Source organism: Acanthopagrus latus, chromosome 18 (assembly GCF_904848185.1).
Source record: "Acanthopagrus latus isolate v.2019 chromosome 18, fAcaLat1.1, whole genome shotgun sequence".
Taxonomy (NCBI): Eukaryota; Metazoa; Chordata; class Actinopteri; order Spariformes; family Sparidae; genus Acanthopagrus; species Acanthopagrus latus.
Window position 1 is genome coordinate 11,287,364 of NC_051056.1, and position 24,937 is coordinate 11,312,300.

General features: G+C 41.5%; 1 protein-coding gene across 6 annotated transcripts; it reads left to right on the plus strand.

Annotated features, from left to right (window-relative positions):
- The first annotated feature begins 2,030 nt into the window (after window positions 1-2,030).
- Window positions 2,031-18,208, plus strand: LOC119007801 (centrosome and spindle pole associated protein 1-like). Of its 6 annotated transcripts, none has more exons than XM_037077707.1 (29): window positions 2,031-2,185; window positions 3,081-3,186; window positions 3,494-3,566; window positions 3,774-3,877; window positions 4,299-4,358; window positions 5,229-5,551; window positions 5,642-5,742; window positions 5,877-5,973; window positions 6,124-6,181; window positions 6,348-6,622; window positions 6,882-7,000; window positions 7,097-7,238; window positions 7,497-7,602; window positions 8,121-8,159; window positions 9,333-9,480; window positions 9,558-9,734; window positions 10,046-10,158; window positions 10,339-10,488; window positions 10,664-10,807; window positions 11,481-11,597; window positions 11,768-11,834; window positions 12,084-12,210; window positions 13,972-14,111; window positions 14,198-14,329; window positions 15,400-15,440; window positions 15,547-15,607; window positions 17,010-17,119; window positions 17,248-17,368; window positions 17,727-18,208. In XM_037077707.1, the coding sequence occupies exons 2-29, from the start codon at window positions 3,088-3,090 to the stop codon at window positions 17,900-17,902; spliced, it is 3,420 nt and encodes a 1,139-aa protein (XP_036933602.1). In that variant the 5' UTR covers window positions 2,031-2,185; window positions 3,081-3,087; the 3' UTR covers window positions 17,903-18,208. The 6 variants fall into 6 exon arrangements, with proteins under 6 accessions (XP_036933602.1, XP_036933607.1, XP_036933606.1 ...); XM_037077712.1 differs by having other exon boundaries at window positions 9,558-9,686; XM_037077709.1 differs by having other exon boundaries at window positions 2,047-2,156.
- Window positions 18,209-24,937: the final 6,729 nt, after the last annotated feature.

Genomic DNA, 24,937 nt, shown 5'->3' on the forward strand with positions numbered 1-24,937 from the left:
TTGGTGATGTATGAGAACATTGTTAAAACAGGTTGTCGACTGAAGCTAAAATTCTGACTAGCAAAAAATCAAATCAATGTATTTGACCAGCATTCATTACACAAAAATATGAGTACAAATAGGGAGACAACTCCATTAAACTTACAAATATCATAAATATTATAAATATCACCTATGAGGTATTTTTCCAAATTCATGGGATGATGTTGGTGTTTAAATTACAATGATTTAAAACAAGTAGCCCACTGCTTGCTAATAGTGTTGTGCCCTACAGCTGTCTGAGGATAGAATGTGTCCACCCATGATCCAGATGTTTTAAAGTGCATCTGGGAGTGTTTTAGGCACCATTTCTATCTCCCAACAACAGATCAGTGTGCTTGCAAAAGGTCAAACGGTCTTTTTCCTTGGACATGAATGCAACATGTGTTCCCTGCAGGGTGGGTTGAGTCTCAAGGGGCAGTGGGTGTGAGCACTGCTGTTTTACCTCGGTAATTAAGCCATGCAGCACAGCTGAGCCAAGATCTGTCAAGCTACATAGACTACGTCGAAATAGGAAGCGGGGGTAATTTGCTTGCAAAATAAGAGCATGATACACATCAGATGGGAGTTAGGGGAGGGAAAATGGCTAATTGGGCCCAATCTGGACATTTTCACTTATGGGCGTACTCACTTTTGTTGCCAGCGGTTCAAACATTAATGGCTGTGTGTTGAGTTATTTTGAGGGGACAGCAAATATATACAAGCTGTACACTCACTATTTACATTATATCAAATTGTCATTTCTTTAGTGTTGTCCCATGAAAAGATATAATAAAATATTTGCAGAAATGTCAGGGGTGTACTCACCTTCGTGAGATAGTATATATACATTTAGATGTATAGATATTAAGTGCTCCTTTAGTAAGTGAAATAGATAAATGATGTGTTATGAACCCCAGAACCAAAACAGTTAATTAGATGTAGGGGGAAAATGAAAAACATTAAGTCTGTTCATAAAGGATATGAATTACCATAAATCAACACCTACAACAAATGAGAGAAGCTGATAAGTTGGCCAAAATTAACAACAAAAAAGAGACATAACATAAGATAAATAAAGCTGCAGAAACAGGACTACTGAGGGAAGGAAGCGGACATCAGGAGTAAAACTTTGGACTAATATAATGAGATATTAACTAGACGTTGGCAGAAGATCGTGTCCTGCTCTCTGACTGACACTTTCCAGCTGCAACACTTCCTGAGCATCAAAGCCAGCTGACTGTACAATCTGCCTCCACTGCACTGATATCATCACATCACAATAAATAAACATTTCTTATTGCAATGTGTCAATGGCTGAAGTTATTCTCTCCTGCTGTCACTGGTAAGGCAGCTCCTCAGATTCTCTGTTACTCATCAAACCATTAATTGTAGAAAAGTTCAAACAAAACACAACCAGTGTAATAATTCTAAATCTGTTTATAGTATTATTCTTATGCTGGGCAGCTATAACTGAGGTCCTGTAAGGAGAAGACATGGTTGTAAGAGTTGTCTCTATAGGTGTACATACCTCTACAGTCACCCCAGAATCGACTTCATGTAAGGCTTCAGCATTAGCTTCCAGTATTCTGTAATATTCTGAACGCCTCTTATTGGATTTATGTATAAACACTACTGACCAGAAACATTTTAACTTGCCTGAATTGATGAATACAGATAGCTCACCCATATTGTCATCAGACAAATATGACCACTGAACATTTAATCATTAAAAACCAAATCATTTTTTTGTTTGTTTATTTTTGGATAACAGTGATGAATCCTCATTTACAGTGGTCATACATGCCTGGATAGACGTAATGTTTTTCTGCCTTTAGTTTTGTTTAACTCGTGATAACTGAGATTAAATTATGCATATATAATGTCTGGGCTATTTTAACACAGAGACAAGCGGATCAATTGCTTCAGGTGTTGCAGAACTTCAAAACTAGCTGAGAGCTGAACAGCACGCCCGAGGAAACACATGGTGCACCTGGGTTTCTCAAGCGGGGTTTTATTTTGACAACTGAAACAGGAAGCAGTGCGACATTACGATCGACTTGCGGGTGATGCTGGACCCAAAAGAGACTAGGAAGGCGCCGCCAACATTTGCAATCTAGCAAACATTGCCTTATCCGGTAACGTCATATTCTCACGTCGCTCAATGGTATGTTTAACGACAGTAATACTGATAGCTATCTCAGAAAGCTAACGCTAGCTAGGCGGGAAACTAGTTAAGGTTGGTCATTAGCTAAGGTTAACGTTAGCTTTCTTAGTTTTTCTGTCGTTCTTATTGATTTACTTTGGGTCTGCCTTTCTTTCAGTTAAAGCTAACAACCTAGCTAATGTCAGCCAGAAGCTACGTTAAACTAACATTCAGTAGCCAACACAACGTGGTGAACCGACAACATTAGTCTTATGAATAGTATTTGTGTTGTTATGATAGCCGCTAAGCTAACACAGTTAAGCGGGTTAATGCTACCTCTATGGAAAGTGACGCTATCGTGCTCATTGTGGTTGCCTCTGACAACGGAAGTTAAAGAGACAGTAACGTTATCGACTCTCCCCTTAATCAATGTGTGTTGAGGCAACTTGATATAGTTAATATCAGGGGCAGAGTCCATTGATACGTAGCTAACATGGTTCTGAGACATGGCATTGACCACTGATGGATCAGGGTTTTTCAACAATTCAGCTGCATGTAACTACTAACTAGCCCACTGCTGTAACGTTAAACACAACTTTTAACGGTACCCATATCAGAATTGAAAGGCTCTAAATGGACTTTTGTTGTACTCATTAGCTCCACAGACAGTGAACCAATGGCTATATTGAACTTCGAAGTGCTTCACAACAGTACGAAACGGATGTGTGTTGTCTCTCCAGCCAGCAAGTGATGGACTTGATTGGCACTCATTAGACCTGCACTGTTTACTGAAATCACCAGCTGCTGTCTTTGGATGTGAACATTGTCAAAATAAATCTAATGTTATTATTAAACGTGAGGTCTTATGTGAAGCGAGTGTCAACAGGCTTTCATCCTGTCACACTTGTGCACGCAGTGTGGAGATGGATGATGAGCTGGAGAGGTTCATCAGGGAGCGCAAGGCAAGAGTGGCTGAAGATAAAGCCAGTTTAGAACAAGACCCACCATACATGGAAATGAAGGTAGGTTGGAAAGTTTGCTATTGGGTTTACTGGATCACAGTCAGGGCTCTGGATAAATAACTAGACCTACTTGTCTTATTCAGATTTATTTTGTTAAACTGTGATGCGTTTGAACTTTTCTTTAAACCCCCTACAATACATCCACTTTGTAATAAAATATGATAAAGTGCATAAAAGTAAATAAGGTATCACTGCTCCTTTTTTTAGTGTATGTTTGTTATTGGAAATATTAACTGGAATAACCCTTTTATACTGATCCAATTGTATCTATCTTAATGCGTGATGTCCCTCTTTTTTTGACTGACAGGCAAAACCCCACAGAGATTATGGGTCCACCGTTAAGGAGAACATCCCTCCCAACTCTATAGCACAGGAGAAAGGTGCAGTACCATACGTTGTGTTTTTCATTTAGATGATTCTCTTATAAATAACAAATACTTCTGAGTCAATCATTATAAATAATTCATACCATGTGAGCATTGTTTGTCAAGGTAGATGCTGTTTTTAAAGTGGCCGTTGTCTTGTTTTGGCATGAAACTCTTCACCTTTGTGACTCTTATTAAGAATTGATGGATGTGTGTTGTCAGAGGAGAGTTGCAGCGTGGGTCTGCCTCTTGGTGTAGAGTATGAGAGGAAGAAACAGAGGCTGCAGCACGAGCTCCGAATGGACTACAGGCGCTACATGGCTCAGGTGACTGTCACGGACTTATTGTAGCAGCTGTAGCAGACAAGCTTGAAGATCAGTTCAGACTTTGCACTGTAAATATTTGATGCTAGTTTTACATATAGGGTAGATTTAATTTCTTTGGAGGTCAGTTGAAAATATGTTGAACGTTTTAAGAGTAGTGTGTGTTGTTTGCAGTGTGATTACTGAAATGCAGACAAAAGCTGTGATCTGGGGCTAGATTTGCTGAAGTTGGCATATGTATATCTAGCTGACAGTGCTGGTCTGAGGCCACGAAATGCAGCAACCTTTTGTCATATTTTAGGCCACAGTTCATGTGTCCTTCGCAGCGCTCAGTATCCCTCGATCCATACAGTGTTTAAGTATCTGCCCCAACGTTTACAGTCTGGAAATGCTGGAATACTGACAGCCACATTTAATGTTACAGAAAAAACGCTTTGGAGAGCCTGGACCATTAATTCACCTTGATAACAGGAGATCTGTGAAGGTAAACATCTTTTTAAAATTCACATTGATGATGTCAGTTGATTTGAAATATGTCTTTAACTGGACATGTTAACAATGTTTTTTATAAAAATGCACTCAGTTGCTCAAGAAGGTAACTGTTTTATGAGCCACCTATTACTGAATGGCTTTTGGAAGGAATAATTGATATTGAAACCAAGCTCTCATGTATTCAACTGGTAAAGATTAAATCAAAAATACAAAGATGCAAATATTTTATTTCCTAAAACATGCTCAAAATAGAGCAGTGAATCTGTTGTGAACTTGTATCAAGTACCTCTATTTGGGGGCAATTAATTCAGGGGTTACTTCTTCACTTTCCAGTGGATACATGGAAAGATGGTGGTGTAGCACCACAATTGCAACAAATGTGTCATATAGTGAAAACACATTAGGAAGCAGGTAAGCTGAAATGGTTAGATAAAGGTAGATTAAAGTGATGAATGAATTATCACAATGGATTGCTCACAGAACTGGATAAACAGTTGAAACCGTTGGCTAAAAGTAAAGGATGGATAGTTGCAAATAGTTAAAGCGGTTAGTTAAAAGTAACACATACTTTTAGCTGCCAGCATCAGCTATGTAAGGGATAAATAGTTGAAATAGCAAGCTTCTGCCCTTCCAAGTGGTAGCATTACAAATGTGACCCCCTTTTTTACCTCTTAAGTAGTACTTGAGATCATCAGACATAATTGTGTGGTCTTACAAAAACTTGATCAAATAAAATGACTTGTAGTTTGGATTGAAACCAACTTGGAATTAATGCCTTGAATGGACCATGTAGACATGATGATAGCTTCGCACACTGTTTTTTCTAAACAAATATTGCCTCTTACGCTCATGTTTCCTTTAGCAACACCTGCTTGAAGACCACACGGGTGTTCTTCCCCGACAGCGAGCCGCCTCACGGAGAGATGCAGCCACTCTAACAGAGGACAGTAGGGGGTTGCGCAGGGCTTTGCGCCTGGCAGATGTTAAGACCCTGTGCCCTGAGGAGGACGAGGGGCCTTCTTCAGTACTTCCCAGGCTTTGTGACAAGCTGGGGAGGCCAGTGGACCAAGAGTCAGAGGAGGAGGAGTACTTCAAGGAGGAGCTGGAGCTGATGGAAGGCAGAAGACACAGACACACAGGGGTTGATGCCAGTTACGAGAAGAGACAATCCAATAGGTCTCTCAGGTACCTGAGAGAAATTGTCAGTTGGTTTGTTCATGCATTTGTTACAAGCATGTTTTAAAATTGCTGACTTTGGAAATCTTTTTTTCCCAGAGAGAAGAGGGAGAATCTAGTGGGTGTTGCCAGAGAAGGCTGGAGATCACGAGCACTGACCAAGACTGAAGATGCTGAGTTTGCCACTGGTCTCGTAATAGGTTAAAGAACATTTTATCTTTTGCAACTGAACAATTTATTTTAAAAATCAAAGGTCCAACATTTAACATTTAACATACCAGAACTAAAATCTACTACAAAGAGATGATGGTCTCTTTGTGTCCCATCTTTTCAGGAGCAGCTGATACGGAAGATGCCTTACAGAGGAGGAAGGAGCGCTACAGACAGGAGCTGCAGGAACAAATTGCTGAACAGCACAGGAACAAGAAGAAGTATGTTATCAGTGCCCCTTATGTTCCGTATGCACAATGTAACCCTGAACCTCTGCTTTCTAACTCTTTGAACATCCCTGTGAATTTTCGTGTCATGCCTTGTGTGTGTAACTCTGTAAAACAACTGTATTTGTGTGGTTTTTGTTGCAGGGAGAAAGATTTGGAGCTTAAAGTTGCTGCGACGGGGGCAAATGATCCTGAGAAACAGGTTAGCTGGCCACTGCAAACCAAGCCTCAAGAAAATAGTTAATTATCTTTTCTTTTAAGGCCACAGTGGGTCAATAGAAATCCTCAAATTCACTTAATATTACAGCCACATTTGTAGAGGGTATATTTGTTCATCTTTCAATACTGTCTCTGTCACCACCAACCAGCCGGACCGAATCAGACAGTTTGGACTGAGCAGGAGGAAAGATTATCGGGTTTTGGAGCCGCCAGCAACGGTAGAGGGCGCAACGTCATCCAGAGGGCTCGCTAATAATGAGAAGATGGGTGTTAGAGACAGGGAGATGCCTCCTCCTGAGCAGCCCCACGTAGCCTTCCAGTCACCTGTGCTTGAGTACAGCTCTGCACTGGGAGAAGGAGGTGGCCTGTCTCCCAACAGCCAGCCTGCTGCACCCTCGTTTCCTAGAGCCATGGACGCACCCAGGTATCCCCAGGTTTCAGCTGTGTTGCAACTTTGATATGGCTGTAAATATGGAACAGCAAAAGTAATGAATATCTTATATTAGTAATGTGGGATTGCATGTATCATTTCCTGTGTGTCTCTTGTGAGTGTGAAGACAATTTGGACTGAGCATGGGAATGACAGATCCTGCCGCAAAAAAATGGAAAATACCCACCATAGTGTTTCATTGAAGGTTTCTATAACTTAATTGATTATTTGATATGCGTCTTTGTTTCTTCAGGATCCCCATGTTCACTCCCCATCCTCCTCCTTCTCTCAGTGAAGCCTACAGGAGCCCGTATGGAGAACCTCATCACTACTACGGCACCAGAAACCTGCTTGACCCAAACATGGCCTACTGTGAGCACTGGCCTCCTCTGTTGATTAGGAGCAGATATTCTACATTCAGCATTGTCATCATAACTTTAACATGTTTTTTTTTTTTTCGCTGACCAGATGGTCACTTGCCTGTTCCTGGTGCTGGCCCTCCCCTGTCCTACTGGAATGTACCACCAGGGGGAGCTGTGCCCAGCCAGTTTGGTAACCACAGCCCTCACAGCCAGCACAGTGGAGGCAGCTTCCCTGAGCCTCCAATACAGTAAATATCTCTTTCATTTGTATAACTTGACTTGAAAAACAGGGTTAGAATTATCAACTAAGTGTAGTGAAAATAAGTTGTTAAACCTTTAGTAAATTGTAAATTCTGACGTAACAGCAACAGGCCGGCTAAAACATCAATATGAGAGTTGACTAATAAAATAAAAATTGGCATTTTAGTGAGAGAGATGTGTTCACAGTAGAGGACAACGAGAACTGAACTGAACTGAAACGTGTGATTCTGCAACTCTTCTGACAGGCCCAGCAATGTGGCTGCAGACTTGCAAGTCAGAGGTTTTCCTCCAGAGAGATCCAGACCAGCCAGGGACAGGTCAATGAGCTACAGGGACGCTTTGAAACAACAGGTAGGTTAAACAAATGTTTAAATCTTCATTTAGAAGGACTGTGTTATCCAAGATTTACCCAACAGATGAGCATTGTTACTGCCATCATCACCATCTATTGATTTACTCAAAAATACAAGAAACTCTACTGATGATTTTTATTGTCTAATGAGTACATTCGAATAACATACCATACCATAACAAGTATAAGGCTTAATTATTGCATTAATTCAAATAAACTTTTAAGGTAAAAGCACAGCTAAAGCTTGATGAATTTGAATAAATGACTGCATCAAAGCAGAGGGAGCCAGATATGGACCATTCTTGAGTGTTTGTTGTTGTCTATGTTTAAAGCTAACGGAAACATAGACAACCCATACATTTAAAGAACAAACTTGTAAAGGGTTTGTACATTATTGTTTTGTTGAAACCTTTATCAGTAACGATTATTGGACGCAACATTTTTAGAGAGTAAACAATAAAGTAGTTGCCTCTAATTTTAATCAGTGATTGCATCCCAGTCTGTGGTATGTTGGCAGGAAGCTTCCAGGAGAGACAGCAGCGAGCTTAACAGCAAGGTAAAAGTGATCTAGTCAAGACCCAATCATGTAGTATAAGTTACCACAGTAGTAGTGTTTGTGAGCGCTCCCCCCAGTCAGGTGTACCCTTATACCCCAGTATGACCTCAGTCCCACCCCAGTGCTACATCTTATTCCTCTAGATGTTCTGCGATACTGACGCCACAAAACTCCTGTCTACTGCTTCCCTTAGCTTTCATTTTGTGCCACATGATCAAAATGACCTCACACCAAGTTCAAACAATGTTCTTTGATTGTTTGTCAAGTTGATGTTTGAATTGTATTCTGTCTCTGGTTTTCAGGATGTCACTGGGGTGACAATATTATTGGGTTTCACAACACTTGAGCGATTATCATGCATCATACCTTTGCCAATATCATATTTTTTGTATGACCTCTATTATAGAGTTTAAGGTACCAGTTTCTGTTCCATATTCAGGAAATGTAATACCTTTGTAATACCGTTTTTAAATTTTGTATTTTACTTGTGGGATATTTTCAGTAAGTTTTAGAATAGATTTTGCTACTACATGCTTTTGACCAGATGTGATAATAAGTTGAACTAAAATGTAAAAATGAAATCTCAAAATTCACCTATTAACAGTAGTTTTGGCACCATAATTGTTCCATATCCCTGAAATTGTTTTTGTAGGTTTTGTGTCTTACAAGGGACAACAATTGCTCTAAAATGTAATGTGGTTTAGTAATTTGGTTCACTATATATCATAAATGTAATACAGTTTGATTGCAAAGGCTTACTGAGTGCATCATCATTTAGATTATTGAACCAATGGAAACCATAGAGAATGATATGATTTAGGGTTAGTATTCTGATCATCCACAATTAAACATTTCATTAATTTGTGAAACAAATGTTAAACAATTTCTTGTTTCAGCATCGTAAATGTGAAGATTTGCTGCCATTTGTGATGAATAAAGAATATTTGGGGTTTGCACTGTTAGTTGAACAAAAGAGTTTGAAGATGTCACTTTTGGCTCAGGGAAATTATCATGCACATTTTTCATAATTCTTTGACATTTCTTGGACTAAATGATTGTTTGATTAATCATGACGACAATCTGCATATTTACTGATAATTGAGAAATAAGGATTGTTTGCAGTCCTGATAATATTTGAGTATTGCGATATTAATGAAAATACTTCTGACATAGATCCACGAGCAACAGGAGCGGAGGCTGCTGGAGAGGGAGGAGACGGAGCGTTACGAGGCCCAACTAGAGGCTGACATGAAGAACCACCAGCCCTGGGGTCGAGGCGGAGGAGGAGCCCCGCTCAGGGACAGCACTGGAAATCTTATCGGTAGTGTCTTTTTACATAATACACATTGCTTATACGAGGACTTTTTATGATTCTTACCTATTGTTCCTGTTGCCCAGCTGACCTCAACCAGATGCACAAGCTGAACGAGGAGGCCTACAGCAACCCGGAGCAGTGGCAAAGGAGAGCCACGGCCGCCATGACGGCACGCCGGGCAGAGCTCCCTGACCCCAATGAGAGGGTCTCTGGTACTGTAGCAGAGTGCAGTATCCATGACAGTATTGACAGTCTCTCTGGTAGTATAAACATCTTTATTTCCAATGCATTTAGCTGTGATTTTGCAATTACACAATTCTGGGAAAGAGCAAGAAGAAAAAGAAAACAGACGGGATTAAGATGAGATTATTTCAGGGTGCAGAAAATGTTGTCCAGACGGTCGTGTGGGTGGAGCTTTAGCAATATTAGAATATTTAGATGGTAATTTAAAGACAACAATAAAAAAAAAATAACGCTAGCCACACATAATTAGAAAAGAGCTGTGCTGCATCTTCTAATCAGATGCCATGGTCCAACTCGCAAGTATAATTTCTTCCTGTTTGCTTTATAGGTTTCACACATGTCCACACTCCCCAGTTTGCCAGAGGCAATGTGTTTGCAAACCCGCCCACACAGCAACATCTCCAGGAGCAGGACAAGTACAAAGCTTACCTCAAACAGCAGGTATTGCTTCAAACAGCTGGTGGTACTTCTGCTGGTTGTGTTTTATAGTTGGCTGTCTTATCATCAAGCTGGTCTCTAGAAATGTAGCCATCTGCTTGTAGAATAGTCCAAGTGATCATGAGGTTTCAGGGCTGTGTTAATGAGTTTCATGTTGTCACATTCGCATGGGTTTGATTACAGATAGAGGAGAAAATGCGAAAAAAAGCAGAGGAGAGGGAACGCACAAGACTGGAGGAGGAGAAAGAGGAGAAGAGGCTGGCGGAGCAAAGGGCTCGCATCCAAAGGGAGTATGAGGAAGAACAAGAGAGGAAGAAACGGAAGGAAATGGAGGTGAGGAGCTAAAAAAACAAAGTCACGGGCAGGGTGTTGTACTTGTTTTTTTAAAAACTAATGTTGAACAAGAAGTTACGATCCACTCTCTCAATTATTTATCCTTTGCCCCCATCTTCTTCTCTCACCTCGCTGATCTGTTGCTGACTGGCTCTCAATCCTCTCCATCGCTCAGCAAAAAGCCAAGAATGAAGAGCTGATTCATCTGGCTGAACAGAGGAAGAAGGAAGCAGAGAGGAAGAAGAAGGAAGCGGAAGAGAAGGAAGCCGCAGTACTGAGGAGACAGTATGAGAGGGAGAGGCAGGCTCAGGTGGTCGAGGTCAGTTAACTGAAGGCTCCACATCATTTGGTAACTCCATCACACTGCGATGTAGTGACATGTAAAGCTACAACAGCTATAGAAGTAGAAGTTTTGTCCCCAAATCATTTAGCATATCATGTTTTAATGTGAATCTCTCACCAAAATGCAACCTAGGCTTTTTTTGTGAATGAAAGCATAATTGCAATGAAAGAGGCAATTTTAAGATTTACTGAATGTTTGTTTTCGGGGCAAACTCATTTTCAATGGGAGTGCTATGGGCACTTTTACAATAGCATCAAAATTGCTATTTTTAAAATGTGAGCAGCATACAAACATTAATAAGTGCTTTATAACACACTATAACACAATTGCAAGCATACATATATATTATTGTATTTGTCATTAAGTCCTTATCGCTATATTAAAATGGTTTATACACCATCTATTTTATTTGTATGCTGCATACAAAATAAGGGGGTTAAAGTGTTACTTGTTTGAAATAAAAACCACCAGACTGTCTTCTGGGACATCACCTTTCTAACATCTGTAGCCTCTCTTAGTGTTTCTCTTTGGTCGTCTTTGGTCACACCAAAAGACAGACACGCAGTGGGCGACAAGTATCAAGTTGAATTTGATTTAACCACAGTTTCTGTAACAATTATGCAGTGAATGGGTGGTTGTCTGCTCTCAGGTCTGCAGGGAGCCCTCGCCTCCGATCCCCACTCTGCAGAAGAAACATGGGCCACACCCGTTCACCCCCAGACCCCCCACTGTTGACAGCCAGCATTCTACCACTGCCCCCCTGTCTGTGAGTCTCACACACACAATTGACATAAACACTAAACAATGATAACATTGTATAAAATGTATGCTCCAAGCAGCTAGTACTTCTAATAAATTAAATAAAGTTTTGTAATGTGTTCCTTCCTCTGTGTAATTTTGTTTCCATGACGTTTTATTTCTGTTTCTGTTTTTCAGGAGCGTTCTCTGTCTGGTCTCCAGTCCCCTCCTGTCCCTGCTTGCAGGAATCAACTCCGAGCTGCAGGTACTGTACTGTACACAAAAGTGTGTGTTAGCAAAGAAGTTAGTGTCTTCATGTTTAGTTCACTCATGGACAGTGTTTCAATGCTTAGATGTTTCACCAGGCAGCCCAACTCATTCCACACTTCCTATACGCAATGCTTCACATCTGTAATTAGGATGATTATCTTGTAGCTGAAGCTTAGCAGTGAGAATAAGTATTGCAGTGGAGGAAACACTTTATCAGATGTAGTCTGTGTGTGTTTGTTTTCAGGTGACCAGCGCGATGTCTTCAGTGAGCTGTCAGCATTGCGTCGGCATCTCCGTAGCGAACAGAAACGTCTGGAGGGTCATCTGCAGCAGGATGACTGGGAGGACTTGGACTCTCCTCTGAGTGACAGGTACATGCATCGCTCTCATGGAAGCCTTATCAATTAGCACACAGCGTGTGGTGGACATATTTAGACATGTAAAGGTTAATTACCCACCACATGCATCCAGCTACAGGGATATGTACTGGTTACCTGTACAGTTGCTTTATATTTAAGACAGACAGACTGTAGAGTAACTAAGTCATCAGTAGCTAATTCATTAATAATGTAAAATCTAATCCAGGTAAAATATTAATGGATCCTTATATTGAGTCTGTAATGCGATTGGAAAACGTTCTCATTCAATATGTATAAACTCTATTCAATATGTATTTGCTTATTCAATTTGTCATTCCCTGATTCTAAGGAGATTTATTAAGTTTATTAAGTAAATGTTACAGTAAGATAAATGGATAATTGCCTGTGGGTAATGTTACTTTGAACCATTGCTCAAAAACGCAGAAGTTTTCTGCAACCACTAACACAGTGTTTCAAGACGGAGCCACAGCAACGCTTAAATCTTTATACGTCATCTCAAAAACTCAGACCTGTCAACCTGCATACATTTTATGTAGCAGGTACGCTGGTCTGTTCTGTCACTCTAAAATATGCAAAAACTTTGTAACACCTTTTGAATTTGACTAGTTGTGCAGCAGTGTCCAAGTCTAATAGCTAGACACATCAGCAGTACGCCAGTTAGACACAGTCAGTATGTGAAAAACCAAGAGGAAGAGTTTGATCAACATATGTTTGGATTCGAGTCAGGAGGGGAAGATGATGGATCTACATTTCTAATGCTTTGGTGTTGGAAAGGTGGATTACCAGTGTTGTTACCACCACAACCTATGAAGATTGGTGAAGGTTGTTGCTGTTTTTGAACCAATGGAAAATGACCTGATGAGCATAGTATATAGCATAGTAGTATAGCATATATCTTGAAAATATATACATACATACATACATACATACATACATACATACACACATACATACATACATACATACATACATACATACATACATACATACATACATACATAATCCTGTCCTGAATATGTTCTTTTTAAAATCAAGTGTTTTTAAAATGCATTTATTTATTGATGAAAATAAATCAATAAGATTTTTGGCAGCATGCACAGGAAAATATTTTTGGAATTGGGATGTAGTCCAAAACTTTCTTCAAGGTTGGCAGGTCTGAAAACTTAATCAGATCATGAACTCACAGCCAGCCAGCTCATCTGTCTGAGTCTCTGTGGTCTCCTGATAAAATTATGCATGCATGCGTGCTGCAGCTCCAGTGATGGGTAGTGCAGCTGGTTGCCAGATCATTAAGATGGGTATTACCCTTTCACACTTGATCAAGGTAACACACCCTTGGCAGAAGACAAACAAACCTGGAAACTCTGCATAAAAGTGTTGGAAGTGTTTAAAGTAATGAGTAACTGGTTGACATAAATGATGATATCGATGAAGGAGTACTTGAGTCAGTCTGCCAGGGTTGTGGAGGCATGGCTACCTAAAAGTTTGTGAGCCACCGTTTATCCCATATGTGTCAAACTGATCCAGTAAAGGGCCATGTGGCTGCAAGTTTTCATTCCAACAAAGCAAGAACACACCTGATTTGGATCAGCCAACCAAGCAAGAACACAACTGATTTGGATCAGGTGTGTTCTTGCTTGGTTGGAATGAAAACCTGCAGCCACATGGCCCTTTACTGGATCAGTTTGACACCACTGGTTTATCCCATCACACATCTCTCATTTGTGTGTGTTCTCATCTTCATTCGTCTAGACATCGGGAGCGCCCACGGGTGGACGTGTTTGATATGGCCAGGCTGCGGCTGCAGGCTCCAGTCCGAAGGCCCAACTCCAGAAACATGGAGCCCAGAAACCTGCTGCGGATCCACGACTCCCTTCAGCTCAAATACACAGGTAGAACACAAGTCTGGTGGTCTTCATTTCACTCTATTCCAGACCAACCTTATATGCTGTGACTGGTTTGTATGTTTGTGAATCAGATGGTGAGTCCAGGCTGGGCTTCAGTGAAGTTCCTAAGCTTGAAGAAGTGGGTGTGGCCAGTAGCAGGAGGAGGCGGGACTACGGGGATCCATATCAGCAGTTCAGCAGCCAGAGGTCTACAGCCCAGGATGGTTAGAGCTCACTGCACCTTTTGGAGTCATATTTATTCTCTTGCAGTAGTTTCAGTCAGATTTATATGTGATAATCACCATTAATCGCATTTTTATATGCAAAATCCAATAATTTACGCATTTACACTATTTCTCTCTTGCATGCACTCAGACAGGATAGTCAGAAATATGATGTAAAACTCACCTGCAAGGCTCCAGTAGCGTTTCCGACCCCTGCAGTTTGTCCATTTCAGCTATAGTTGGCATGACAATCTTGGTGTTTGTGGTGAGGATGTCCCTCAGTTGCTGTTCGTTTTTGTGAATGCTTTTTATCATGCCCAGAATTGAATTCCACCTGGTTGGAACGAGTTGCTTGCATAAGCAACTCTTTCTGTCCATGTTCAACTTGTTGTTGCTCTAATTCTGCTGCACTTGCTGGACTGTGTTTAAAGTGCCCCACAACTTTTCTGCACTTGGCCAGGACATTGTCAGATACACTGTTATGCAGAGATACTGTGACAGAATGCTGGAGACTGTGTGCAAAACAGGGGACATGATTAAAAGGCAGTTGTCTCGCAGCAGCTGGTACTATATGTTTTGCATTTAGGTGATATTTTAGACTGGAAGTACTCCGGTGATATGAAAATTCAACTTGGCAGTGGTTACAAATTACTTTGGTTCGACTCCGCCGTCTGGAAGAACTTTAAAATGAAAATGGCTATGTAAAAGTTCTGTACCGTTCTCCATGTTTGTTTATCCGCCAATTCTTTTCTTTTCCGGTTCCGCAGCAGTCAGCAACAGATTTTTACAAAATAAAAACCTGTGAGCAACAGACTTTTCCAATAATAATAGAAATAATAAAACCTGCGCTAATGCGTAACAAAGTAACTGTCGGTGTTAATTAATTAATGAGTTAATGCGACAATAACGAGTTAACTTGCCCAGCCCTGGATAGAACTTTTAATCTGTGCACTTACATTATGTTGGTTTGACAAATCTATTTGAATTTCCATTTCCATGATTTACACCTGCGTTAACTTGTTTGTTTTTTTACCTATAAATACATATAAAATTGCATCCTTGTGTTGCAGATTATTTTGACCTGTCCCCACCACAGCAAAATGATTATCTGGTGAGTCGAGAATAAATAATGTTTCAGTGAAGAAAATCCCACCTAGTTAGGATAAACTGTTACAATGAACTTCTAACTATTTTAAGTTGTTGTGTTTATGTTGCAGAGGAGTGTAATGGGAGGATCTGCAAGAGGATCCCTGCTGGAGTCAGAGAGTGCTTTCATCGGTAAGACCGCCATGATGCGGATATTTTAATGATGACAACTTGAGCCTCGTTACGAGAATCAGGATGTGAATCATTTATCTGTGTTGATTTAGGCAGCTGTTATAGATTAAGTCTTACTCTTGAGATGAAAATGCTCATTATTTTTAGTCACATTTTAGTCATTTGTTTCCTTCATAGTTTAAACTGATGCATTTAGGTTAATAAGCCTCTACATCTTCAACTAAAACAAATGGTCAATTAGTATTCCTACCTGGACTTAGAGCTCAGAAATCACACTCAGACATCTTCCACATAAATTGCTGTGTATTCTGTGTTTAACTATGGTGATTGCAATACCATGTTCAGGGCTTGCAGTGTCTGCTAAGGGCAATTAATACTGAAAAATAATTGTTTTCATAACAGTAGCAACACATGATTTGCATTTACACATTAGGAAGTATGTCTTAAGACACAACGTGGTTTTTCCCCTAATATTCCAGGATAAAGCATGTCAAAGCATGTCACTAAATATAAAGGTTTAGCTATCCCTGATGTCAAGCCTCGCATGTTTCCCTCACAAGCTTTAAAGCTAGCAAACTGATGTTACCAGTCTAGTCTTGAAGCCAGGCGTAATTCATTAATTTTATTTGGCTACCGCAAACTGAAAACTTATTTTGTGTAATGTAAGCAAATTTATATGCTTACTTAACTTTGGGACTTAAAGTTAGCTAACTCCATGTGGTTTCAGTAGCAGGGTGGTATGACCTCAACTCTCTCTTCAGATTAATTGTGTTCTTCCCACTTAATCTGTAGGCACAGGTCTTCTCTCAGTCTCCCTTAATATCACTGCATTGTGTTTTCCTTTTTGCTTGATTATGATTAAAGAATGTCCATAGATCTGTTTTTGTTTTTCTTCAGTAACCCTCTTTGTTGATGCCATCATGTCATCACTAACTTGCTGTCACTCGATGGCAGGGATGTATTGTGCATTTTGACGACAGGACTGGACACACAATTGTGGGAAAATCTCCTGCAGTTTTTGAATATCAGCCACCAACATCAAAATTATGGTCTCGTTAATGAAAGCAAAATGCACATTTCATCATAGTTCTTATTGTGAAGGATCTATTTTAATCTTATTTTGGTGTCTCGTCTTAGTCATGGGGAAAATATGTTGTGGCCGAATATTTTTCGTCATATCTTTGATTAATGGAATTTAACGCTGCGTCATTTTCTGTCATGCATCATCGAGGCGTCGACATTTGACAACGATTTGCAGCTGGGGAACTCTCGAGTTTACACAGCACACAACCATCCATACCTGTTGGAGCTACTACAGCACCGTGCATCCTCTCCAAGTTTGTGCACCGAAGTTGAGATGCCTGAGGCTAATTTTGGGTTTGTGTCTGTGTGCTGTGTTGAGACCCCCTAGGTAATACCTCTCCAGTGCCACGTACCCCCGAACATGACAAGGCCCCTCTGCTGTCAGCCAGGGAGAGGAGGAGGTTGACCAAACATTCACAGCGTCCCCAGGTACTCTCACCATGCAGGTTTCTGATGTTTGTGTTGTGGTGGAGATCAAACAACAACCGTGTGTCCTGAGAGCTCAAACACTTCAGTTTTAATTGCTTTCTAATCACAAAGTCCTCTGGTTGGTTTAGGACGGAGCAGCTTCCAGCCAGTCCTTTGGCCAGCACGATGACTACACAGGTATGGGTGACCGGAGGAGCCAGAACAGGACAGGTCATCTGATGGCTCTCAGTCGTCGTGGCAACACAGCTGGTACGACTTGATGGATTCAGTTCTGCTGTTTGCTATATTTTATGTAATTGTGTCATGTTTTCATTTGGCAAATGCAAAGCAGTTTTTTTTTTCATGGATGTCTGAATTGAAATAGCAGCATCGGGCTTAGAGGCTTTAATGTGTTTCCAAAGCCCAGTGGTCATTAAATTAAGCCAATATTCAAACAGCCATAGAAACTGTTGATTCTAGTTGGATGAAAAAAAACATCAAAATGTTCCTGCAGGAAATATTAATATTGTAATAACAGTGAGTTCTGTAGCAGAAAAGTTGGGTATCCAAGTTTGGTCTTAAACTCTCTTAATGTTAATCTAGTCGCTCTGTCTCCCTGCTCTTCCAGGACCATTGGACCTATCTGACGATGAGGAAGACTCCCCTCCTTGCTTTTCTCTTCACAGTACTGACCATCAAAGCTCTGTAGAAACTGTCTCCACGGATCCCTGGATGCGGCCCGGGACATCGGACACACTAAAATGTTTAGGCCGACCATCAAGGAGAGAGCGGTTGAAAACGTAGTACCATGTCCCCCGAGAACAGGAGGCATCTTCCTCTTTTAACAGCCAGCCTTAACCCAGATACCCTTCTATCTTTGAATCATGAGACTGTGGTTGGTTTTCACTCCTGTCTTTCCTGACAGATGAATATGTGAAGACGAATGTCTGAATAATAATTATGTAGGTGTGTACTGTACATTAAATTATTGTTTACATCAGAGAACCTCAGTATGTGAGCACAATGACAACTTGTGCTTTATTTGAAAAGCATTTACTATTTTATTAAAGACTAACTTATGTTTTAAATAAATTATTTTAAATACACAAACTGTGTATTTTTGTAATTGTTTGCATCCTTTAACAGGATATCACAGCTTCACAGCTGTAAATCAGAAGGTCTCCAACACAATATACTGAAGATCTGACGTAGAACTCCATCTGCAGGAAGTCTCTCATACTGTTGTCATTTTTGAGACGTTAGCGTGCGCGGTGTTGCCATTCAGCTCAAAGTATCGCTGTGTCAGAGTACACCCTCACAGCTGGTTGGGTGGCTGTAGAATCTTAATATGGCTTTAGATATTTCATTCACATGAGTTTTTCAGTTACTGGGGCTTCCTGCTGTTAAATACTCTCATATCCAAATGAAATCTTGCACAAAATCTTGCTGGTCTCCGAGCAGTCGGTACATTATTCACTGTCTGCAGAGCGGCTCTAGGATTAGTCTCTAAATCACAGCCTGAATAATGCCTTCTCTCTGCTGTTTGGTGAAAGCAGCGACTCACACATATTAAAACTAAGCTGTTAGATTTATTGAGAGAATATAGAGGAAACCATTTTAAAGCTGGATTTTGCCTCTGCCTAGGGAGACCGCGGGAGCCCGCCGTCTCCATCATCCACCAAACCTGAACAAGTGAAAACCAAAAAAATGAAGGGCTGCAGAGCCTGTGGTTGTTGGTTTATCATTTGTCCTCGGGGTTTGATTTTCTGACAACACACTACATGAAAGGAGGGGCTGTTTACAATCAGATTTCTCCCACTAGTGAAGCAATACAGCACAACAAGCGAGGCCGCGAGCGAACTGAAACAATGGCACAAACCCAAGACATGGATTACCGCCTTTAAGAGAGAATGTTTCGATCATCTGCGCACCAGATCCCGTCCAAAATCTCTACCGAGACAGCAAATAACAAGTATGACGACTATACAGTCGAGTGACTGGGTTTGGATTTGATGCAGTGATGGCACAGACTGAAGTGTTTGCTGTGCTTAATGAGGCTTTAGAGCTTTGTAGTGGTTGAGCTAGCGGCTGACAACAGTCCTCACGAATAAAACATTTTTCACAGTGCTCAGAGGGAGGTCAACACGTGGAATGTGCATTGTACAATGTGCAAAAAACATGGATGACAGAAGGTCAGAGGTCGTGGTTGTTGCGTCCTGAAAAGAGAGAATACTTGCACGCTTGATTACACACACACACACGTTTTTCACCAATCGTTCCTCATTCTCCTTCCATCGTCTTTGTCCCTCTCAGTACCAGTCGCCCTGTTCTCTGTATCGTTCATGCTCTCTCGCTTGCGCGCACACACACACACTTTCGCACTCTCTCCTCCCTGCCTGGATGAGCACTGTCGCTCGCTCTCTCCCCCTCTGTCTGTATGAGTGATGACCTTCTCCAGCATTGGATAGGAAGGAGGATAGAAGCCATCTAAACTCTGCTACGCCCCCATTACTCAACCAGACATCCCAGTGTCAATATACCTCCACACACACACACCACACACACACACATACACTGCATCCCACTCAGCTTTACACTGACTCAGGAAGGCCACAGCAGCATAACGTGGCTAGCAACTTCATCCAAAAATTGATTGTCCAGGCAAAAGCCTCCCTCCCCCCTCTTGAATTTATTGCTCCAAACTAATTTTATGGTCTTTAACTTTTCAGCAGCTGAACCCAAAACACGAGAGGGGAGCAGGAAGCGTTCGCTGCTCTAAGCAGGAGCCACGCTAAGCTCCCACTTCTCCTTTATAACGCGAAAAGGCATCTAAAAATGTCAGCTTGCACCAACTGTTAGATTTCAAGACCAGTTAGCCTGTTGACTGGTGTACAAATCAGCATGTGAACAAAGACACATAATGCCAGCTGCACCAATTCTGATCAGTTCAAAAAAAAAAGAAAAAAAGTCTCCAACTACACTAATTTGCTAAAGTGCATTACTTTGTAAAAACAGGTTTGCTAATGGAATCCTGTATTTTCAGCCACTTACTGTCAGAGCAGAGGAACAACCTTTAAACACAACACTGGCATTCTATTAATTTAAATAGCCTCTAGAAAATGTTTAAAAATGTGTTCAGAGAGCACACTTTTCCTCATACTGTTCACTGCTGCAGCACCTCTGTTCAGCCCTCTACCCGAATGCTTCATTTCAGCGCCTGTCTCTTAAGTCCCGCCTCCCGAAAAAGCCCATTCGGTTCTGATTGGTCAGCTCTCACAGGCAGAGGTGGACCATCTTGTTTCAGAAATCAGACATGGTTCGTGAGTACAGGCTGTGCCCATCTTACATTTTAGTTCTACCTGGGAATGTGTCTACAGTAAATATTCCACTCACTTGCCGAATACATAAAAACTTAGTCTACAAACACACCCTACTCCCTTTCTGTGGGTGATGACATCGTTGTGAGATGTCAGACAACTGCCTCCTGATGAAGTCGGGCTGACGGATGTCCTTGAGTGTACAAGTAGGAATTCCGGCTACAAGTAGCATTCGATTGTACTTCTTTCGAGTAGAGTTGTCTGTAAATCAGTGTTAGAATGGGTCATAGAGAGCTCCATGACTTTAAATGCGGAGCTGTCATAGAATGCCACCTTTTCCTTGAGTCACGTCATTAAGATCTCTACTAAATCTGGCCTATTCAACTGCAGGTGCTTTTATTGTGAAGTGGAGGCACTGAGGAGCAACTGTAGCTCAGCGTGCCAACTCATAGAGCCGGGCGAGTGAATGCTGAAGCACGTAACGCGGAAAAGTCACCTATCATCTGTTGCACCCCTCAATTCCAAGCTGTTCTAAAAGCAACACCAGCACACAAACTGTGCAGGAGGAAACGGTTTTCTGTGGCCAAGCAGCCGCAAGCAAGCGCCACATCACCGTGCACAGTGACAAGTATATAGATCTGTATTTCCCCATTGGACACCCGTGGGAGGAACTGTAACATCGATTGGTAGAAGGCCTCTTTCCTCCGACACTACTGCCTGACCTCATGAGTGCTCCTTTAACACAAATTCCCACAGACAAACTACCAGATCTTGTGGAAAGCCTTTTCCTGAAGAGCGGTAACTGGTTTAGCTGCAAAGGGTCCAACTCCATATTAATGCCCATGCTTTCTCAAATTCAATGTTTTACCAGCTTGTTGCAGACACTGGGCTCACCAGAGGGGTTTTCACATAGAACAGCTTCTTGTTGTAGCTTGAAGCACCGCCGGCGAGAGCGACGAGCAAAATCAATTAGCTTAAAGGTGCTAAAACGCTAAGCAGAGCTGAAGAGCTAAGAGTGTGGAGGCGGGCAACGCCTTTCACATCATATCACTTGATCCATTTTAAATATTAAAAATATGAATGCAGCTTTGCTATGGTGATGAATTACATTTTGAGGCAAACGAGGTGAACACTTTGAGTCAACAACGTTATATACTGCGGGACGCCAGGCGCATTAGCCGAGCCATTACTGGCTGAATTTACGAGTATGAATTTAGCTGGCAGTGTATATCTCTTTGATTTCACTACTGTATGCTGGAAATTGTAATCTTTTACCCCATTATGCCTTATTTTATGTTTCAGTTCCTAAAAAAAAACCCAACCGTGTTAGCAGGAAGAGACAGACGTTAGTTCTAAACCCACAGTACAGGCTGCATTTAACACGTCCGCCAAGTGTTTCGTCAAAATTACATTTCATTCTGTTCAAATTTCCTCTCCATTCACCTGCTGGAGGCAATATTAACCTCCATCGCCTCTGAAATCACCATGTTGTAAGTGTTTATGTGCATCTCAGTATCAGTGGAGGGTAAACACAGCCTGTGTAAATGACTTCGGTGCCCGTTTTTGACGGCGTGCGGAGGATCCCATTCGTTTCAGTCAGCGTTATGAATCCTTGATAAGGCTAATGAACGCCATAGCTCACTTATGCTAATCAGTCTCTTGAATTCGCCTGCCGCTGGAGTGGCCTATTAGTGGAGATCGCAGCCTAATGGATGGTATTAGGGCTGCGCTGCCCACTACAGTTTGTGTGGACATGAATGAGTTTGCGTTGTGTGTTTGTAAATGAGCTGATTGTCTTTGTGCAGAGATGGGTGTGTGTGTGTGTTTGAGGTGATATCAGTGGCAATGAAGCGTAGAAACGGTGCAAAGTTCACAGAAACAGAGCGCAGAAAAGTGTTATATCTGTTTAATTATCTTCTGAGTCAAGGAGAGGCTTGTTCTTTACTGTACGTGGTGCAAATGGAAATATGTAATTCTACTGCGCCGCCACAGGATGGCAGTAGTGTATTACACAGGACGACCTGAGGCGTCCTAATTCAAAAGTCTCTCTCCCGGCAGTAAACTTAAGGCTGTGAGATAAGGTATTCACACACATGTGGCAGGCCGGGCTCGTTTCAGTGGCCACAGCGAGTATGATTAAGAAGAAGCGAAACAATGTATTCAAATGTATTCAGATTGTGATCTCTGCTCGCTGTGTAGCGCGCTCAGAGTCTCCTCCAAACTTCTTTGTTTCCTTCTCCTCTCCTCTGCTCCCCCTCCCCCATCTTCCTCCCCCTCCCTCCACTCCACTCCACTCCACCTCACCTCAGGTTGAAGCCAGGAAACATCAAACTAAATTTCGGATCAATTGTTTGATCAGTCTGTACAACAACACTGCTACGCCCAATTTAGCTAGAACACACACAAACACGCACGACACACAAAAACTGACACACACACTTGCGCGGCCTATCCCTTATGTTACCTCCGGGAGGTAGCTGACAAATGACAGAGCTCCTCGTCTGCCAACCCTGAGTGTCTTGCTCGGCAGGGTGTGTGTGAGTGTGCGTTTGTGCGTGTTGCGGGAGAAAAAGAAAAAAAAAAAAATCGTTGAGGGACACGGGGAGATGCAGGGGTGTGTTGGCAAGATCCTTGCTCTCTGATTGGTTGAAGTGAACATCCTGCAGAGTTATGGATTTTTGACAGAAAAGATAGTTTGCCTCAACCATGTTGCTCAGCAGACTATGAAAAACAGCATATTTTCTTTCTATCCGAGTACAAACCAAGTATTTGTGCTGGTAAAATCTGTTATTTGGCCATTTATGGATTTCCGCGGTGGGGTGCAGGGACTGAGGAGAGCAGCGGCAGGTGAAATGAAAAGAGAGGGAGGAGGAAATGCTAAGAATAAGTAAGGTGAAAGGGGCAAAAGGTATAAACCTTACAAAGGCTATTTATTTACTGGCCATACATGAGCGGATTGTAGCGTGATGTGAAAAATGAGACATTTCCTGCCTCTCTCAGTCGCCTAGACAAGTCTGTGGATGATTGGCTGAAATTGTTTAATGCTGCTGGCCTGTGGATTTCTTTGAGAAGGACTCAGGTTGGATTATCCACTGCAGCCCAAAAGACGGAGAGAACTAAGATATCGGTCAGCAGAAATGGCTGGTGCCTAGTATCTGTTGAACGAAGATATACATACGGTCGCACTTCTAAGCCTCATGCAAACAACACAAAGTGAAGTGAAAAACATGACTTCTCTCAAAATGTATTAAAGACAAGCAGCAGGTTTCCATAACAAATGTTTTCTTCAAACTACAGAAAAAGAAGCCTCTCAGGAGAGATTTTACCACACCAATCTGATCAGCTCATTTCTTTGGAAACTTCTTTCTGTGAGTTGATTGAACTCTTCACCTTACCTTCATCCAACTCATCAAAGTCTGCATGTTTAAAGATCTGACACTTCTAAGTTCAAAATAAAAAAAATATAAACTTTAAGTTAAAAGAACTTGAAGCAAATAAGAAAAAATAATAATGTATGTATGTTAAGTTACTTTCATATATGTCGATTCCACAAAATTCTGTAATAAAACTTTTACTAATACTGGACAATGTAGAGGTCGCAGCGTGACGTCAGACATAAATGTGTGAATGCTGTAGTAAGCTGCTTTGATTTTCGACCTATAAAGTTATTGCTCCGATGGGGACAGGCTCACAGTGTGGCCAAATGTAGTCAAGGATTGTCGCTGGAACCTGCGATGATTGTGCAATCACTGTTGCACCGCGGTCCAAAGACAGGTGGGGTTGCCTCTTTTTCCAGAAAAAACGTTGCCGACATCTGCTCGGAGGTGCTGAGACTGACATTCCCAAAGTAGAGTGTACAAGTTCCTTTTGATTTTACTCCCTTACAGGTGTCAAAGCAACCAATCAGCCTGAGTTATCAGGTTCATCGGGGCGTTTAGGTGCCAGACTTGTCTACAGGAACGTCAAACTGCCTCCTCCACTTCATCACAGCGCATGATAGCTTTATAGATCTGCTGCTTTAAAGACAAAAAAGTTGCAAAGAAGAGAAATTGCGTGTAATCCCTTTCACTAGGCTTAGAATGCTACACTAGAGATATCTTGTCTTGTTTTGACCATGTGAAACCCCGAAGAAGAAAGACTCTCTCTACTGTTTTTATGGATGTCAGCATTAAAATTTGACAACTTCTTTCATCGTATTGCTCCTTTGATTAGCCATGACAAAAAAAAAGAAAACTAAACCCTGGTGGATACTCCTCAGCAGCTGGCTGTCAAGTGACTAGTGCAGTCTGAGGAATGCTGGGAAACCTCTTCTTTTATTGTCGATGATTTAACAGAATTCACCCTTAAGTGTACTCAGTAGCTCTGCCCAAGGAGCTAGTCACTTATCACGCGTTAATGCCTTATTACGAGAATCGCTGAATGCTGCATAAAGGCTTTTATCATCCAAGGAGACTTTTATATTCTGCTGAACTGAGATTCACCTTCCTCGCGGAAAAAAAAACAAAAACAACAAAATGTATGA

Bases quoted from the DNA above. Each gene is read 5' to 3' on its own strand.
- LOC119007801 (XM_037077707.1), top strand. From the start codon at position 3,088: ATGGATGATGAGCTGGAGAGGTTCATCAGGGAGCGCAAGGCAAGAGTG. The intron at 3,567-3,773 runs GTGCAGTACCAT...GTGTGTTGTCAG, and splicing joins CTCTATAGCACAGGAGAAAG to AGGAGAGTTGCAGCGTGGGT. The intron at 5,974-6,123 runs GTATGTTATCAG...TTTTTGTTGCAG, and splicing joins CAGCACAGGAACAAGAAGAA to GGAGAAAGATTTGGAGCTTA.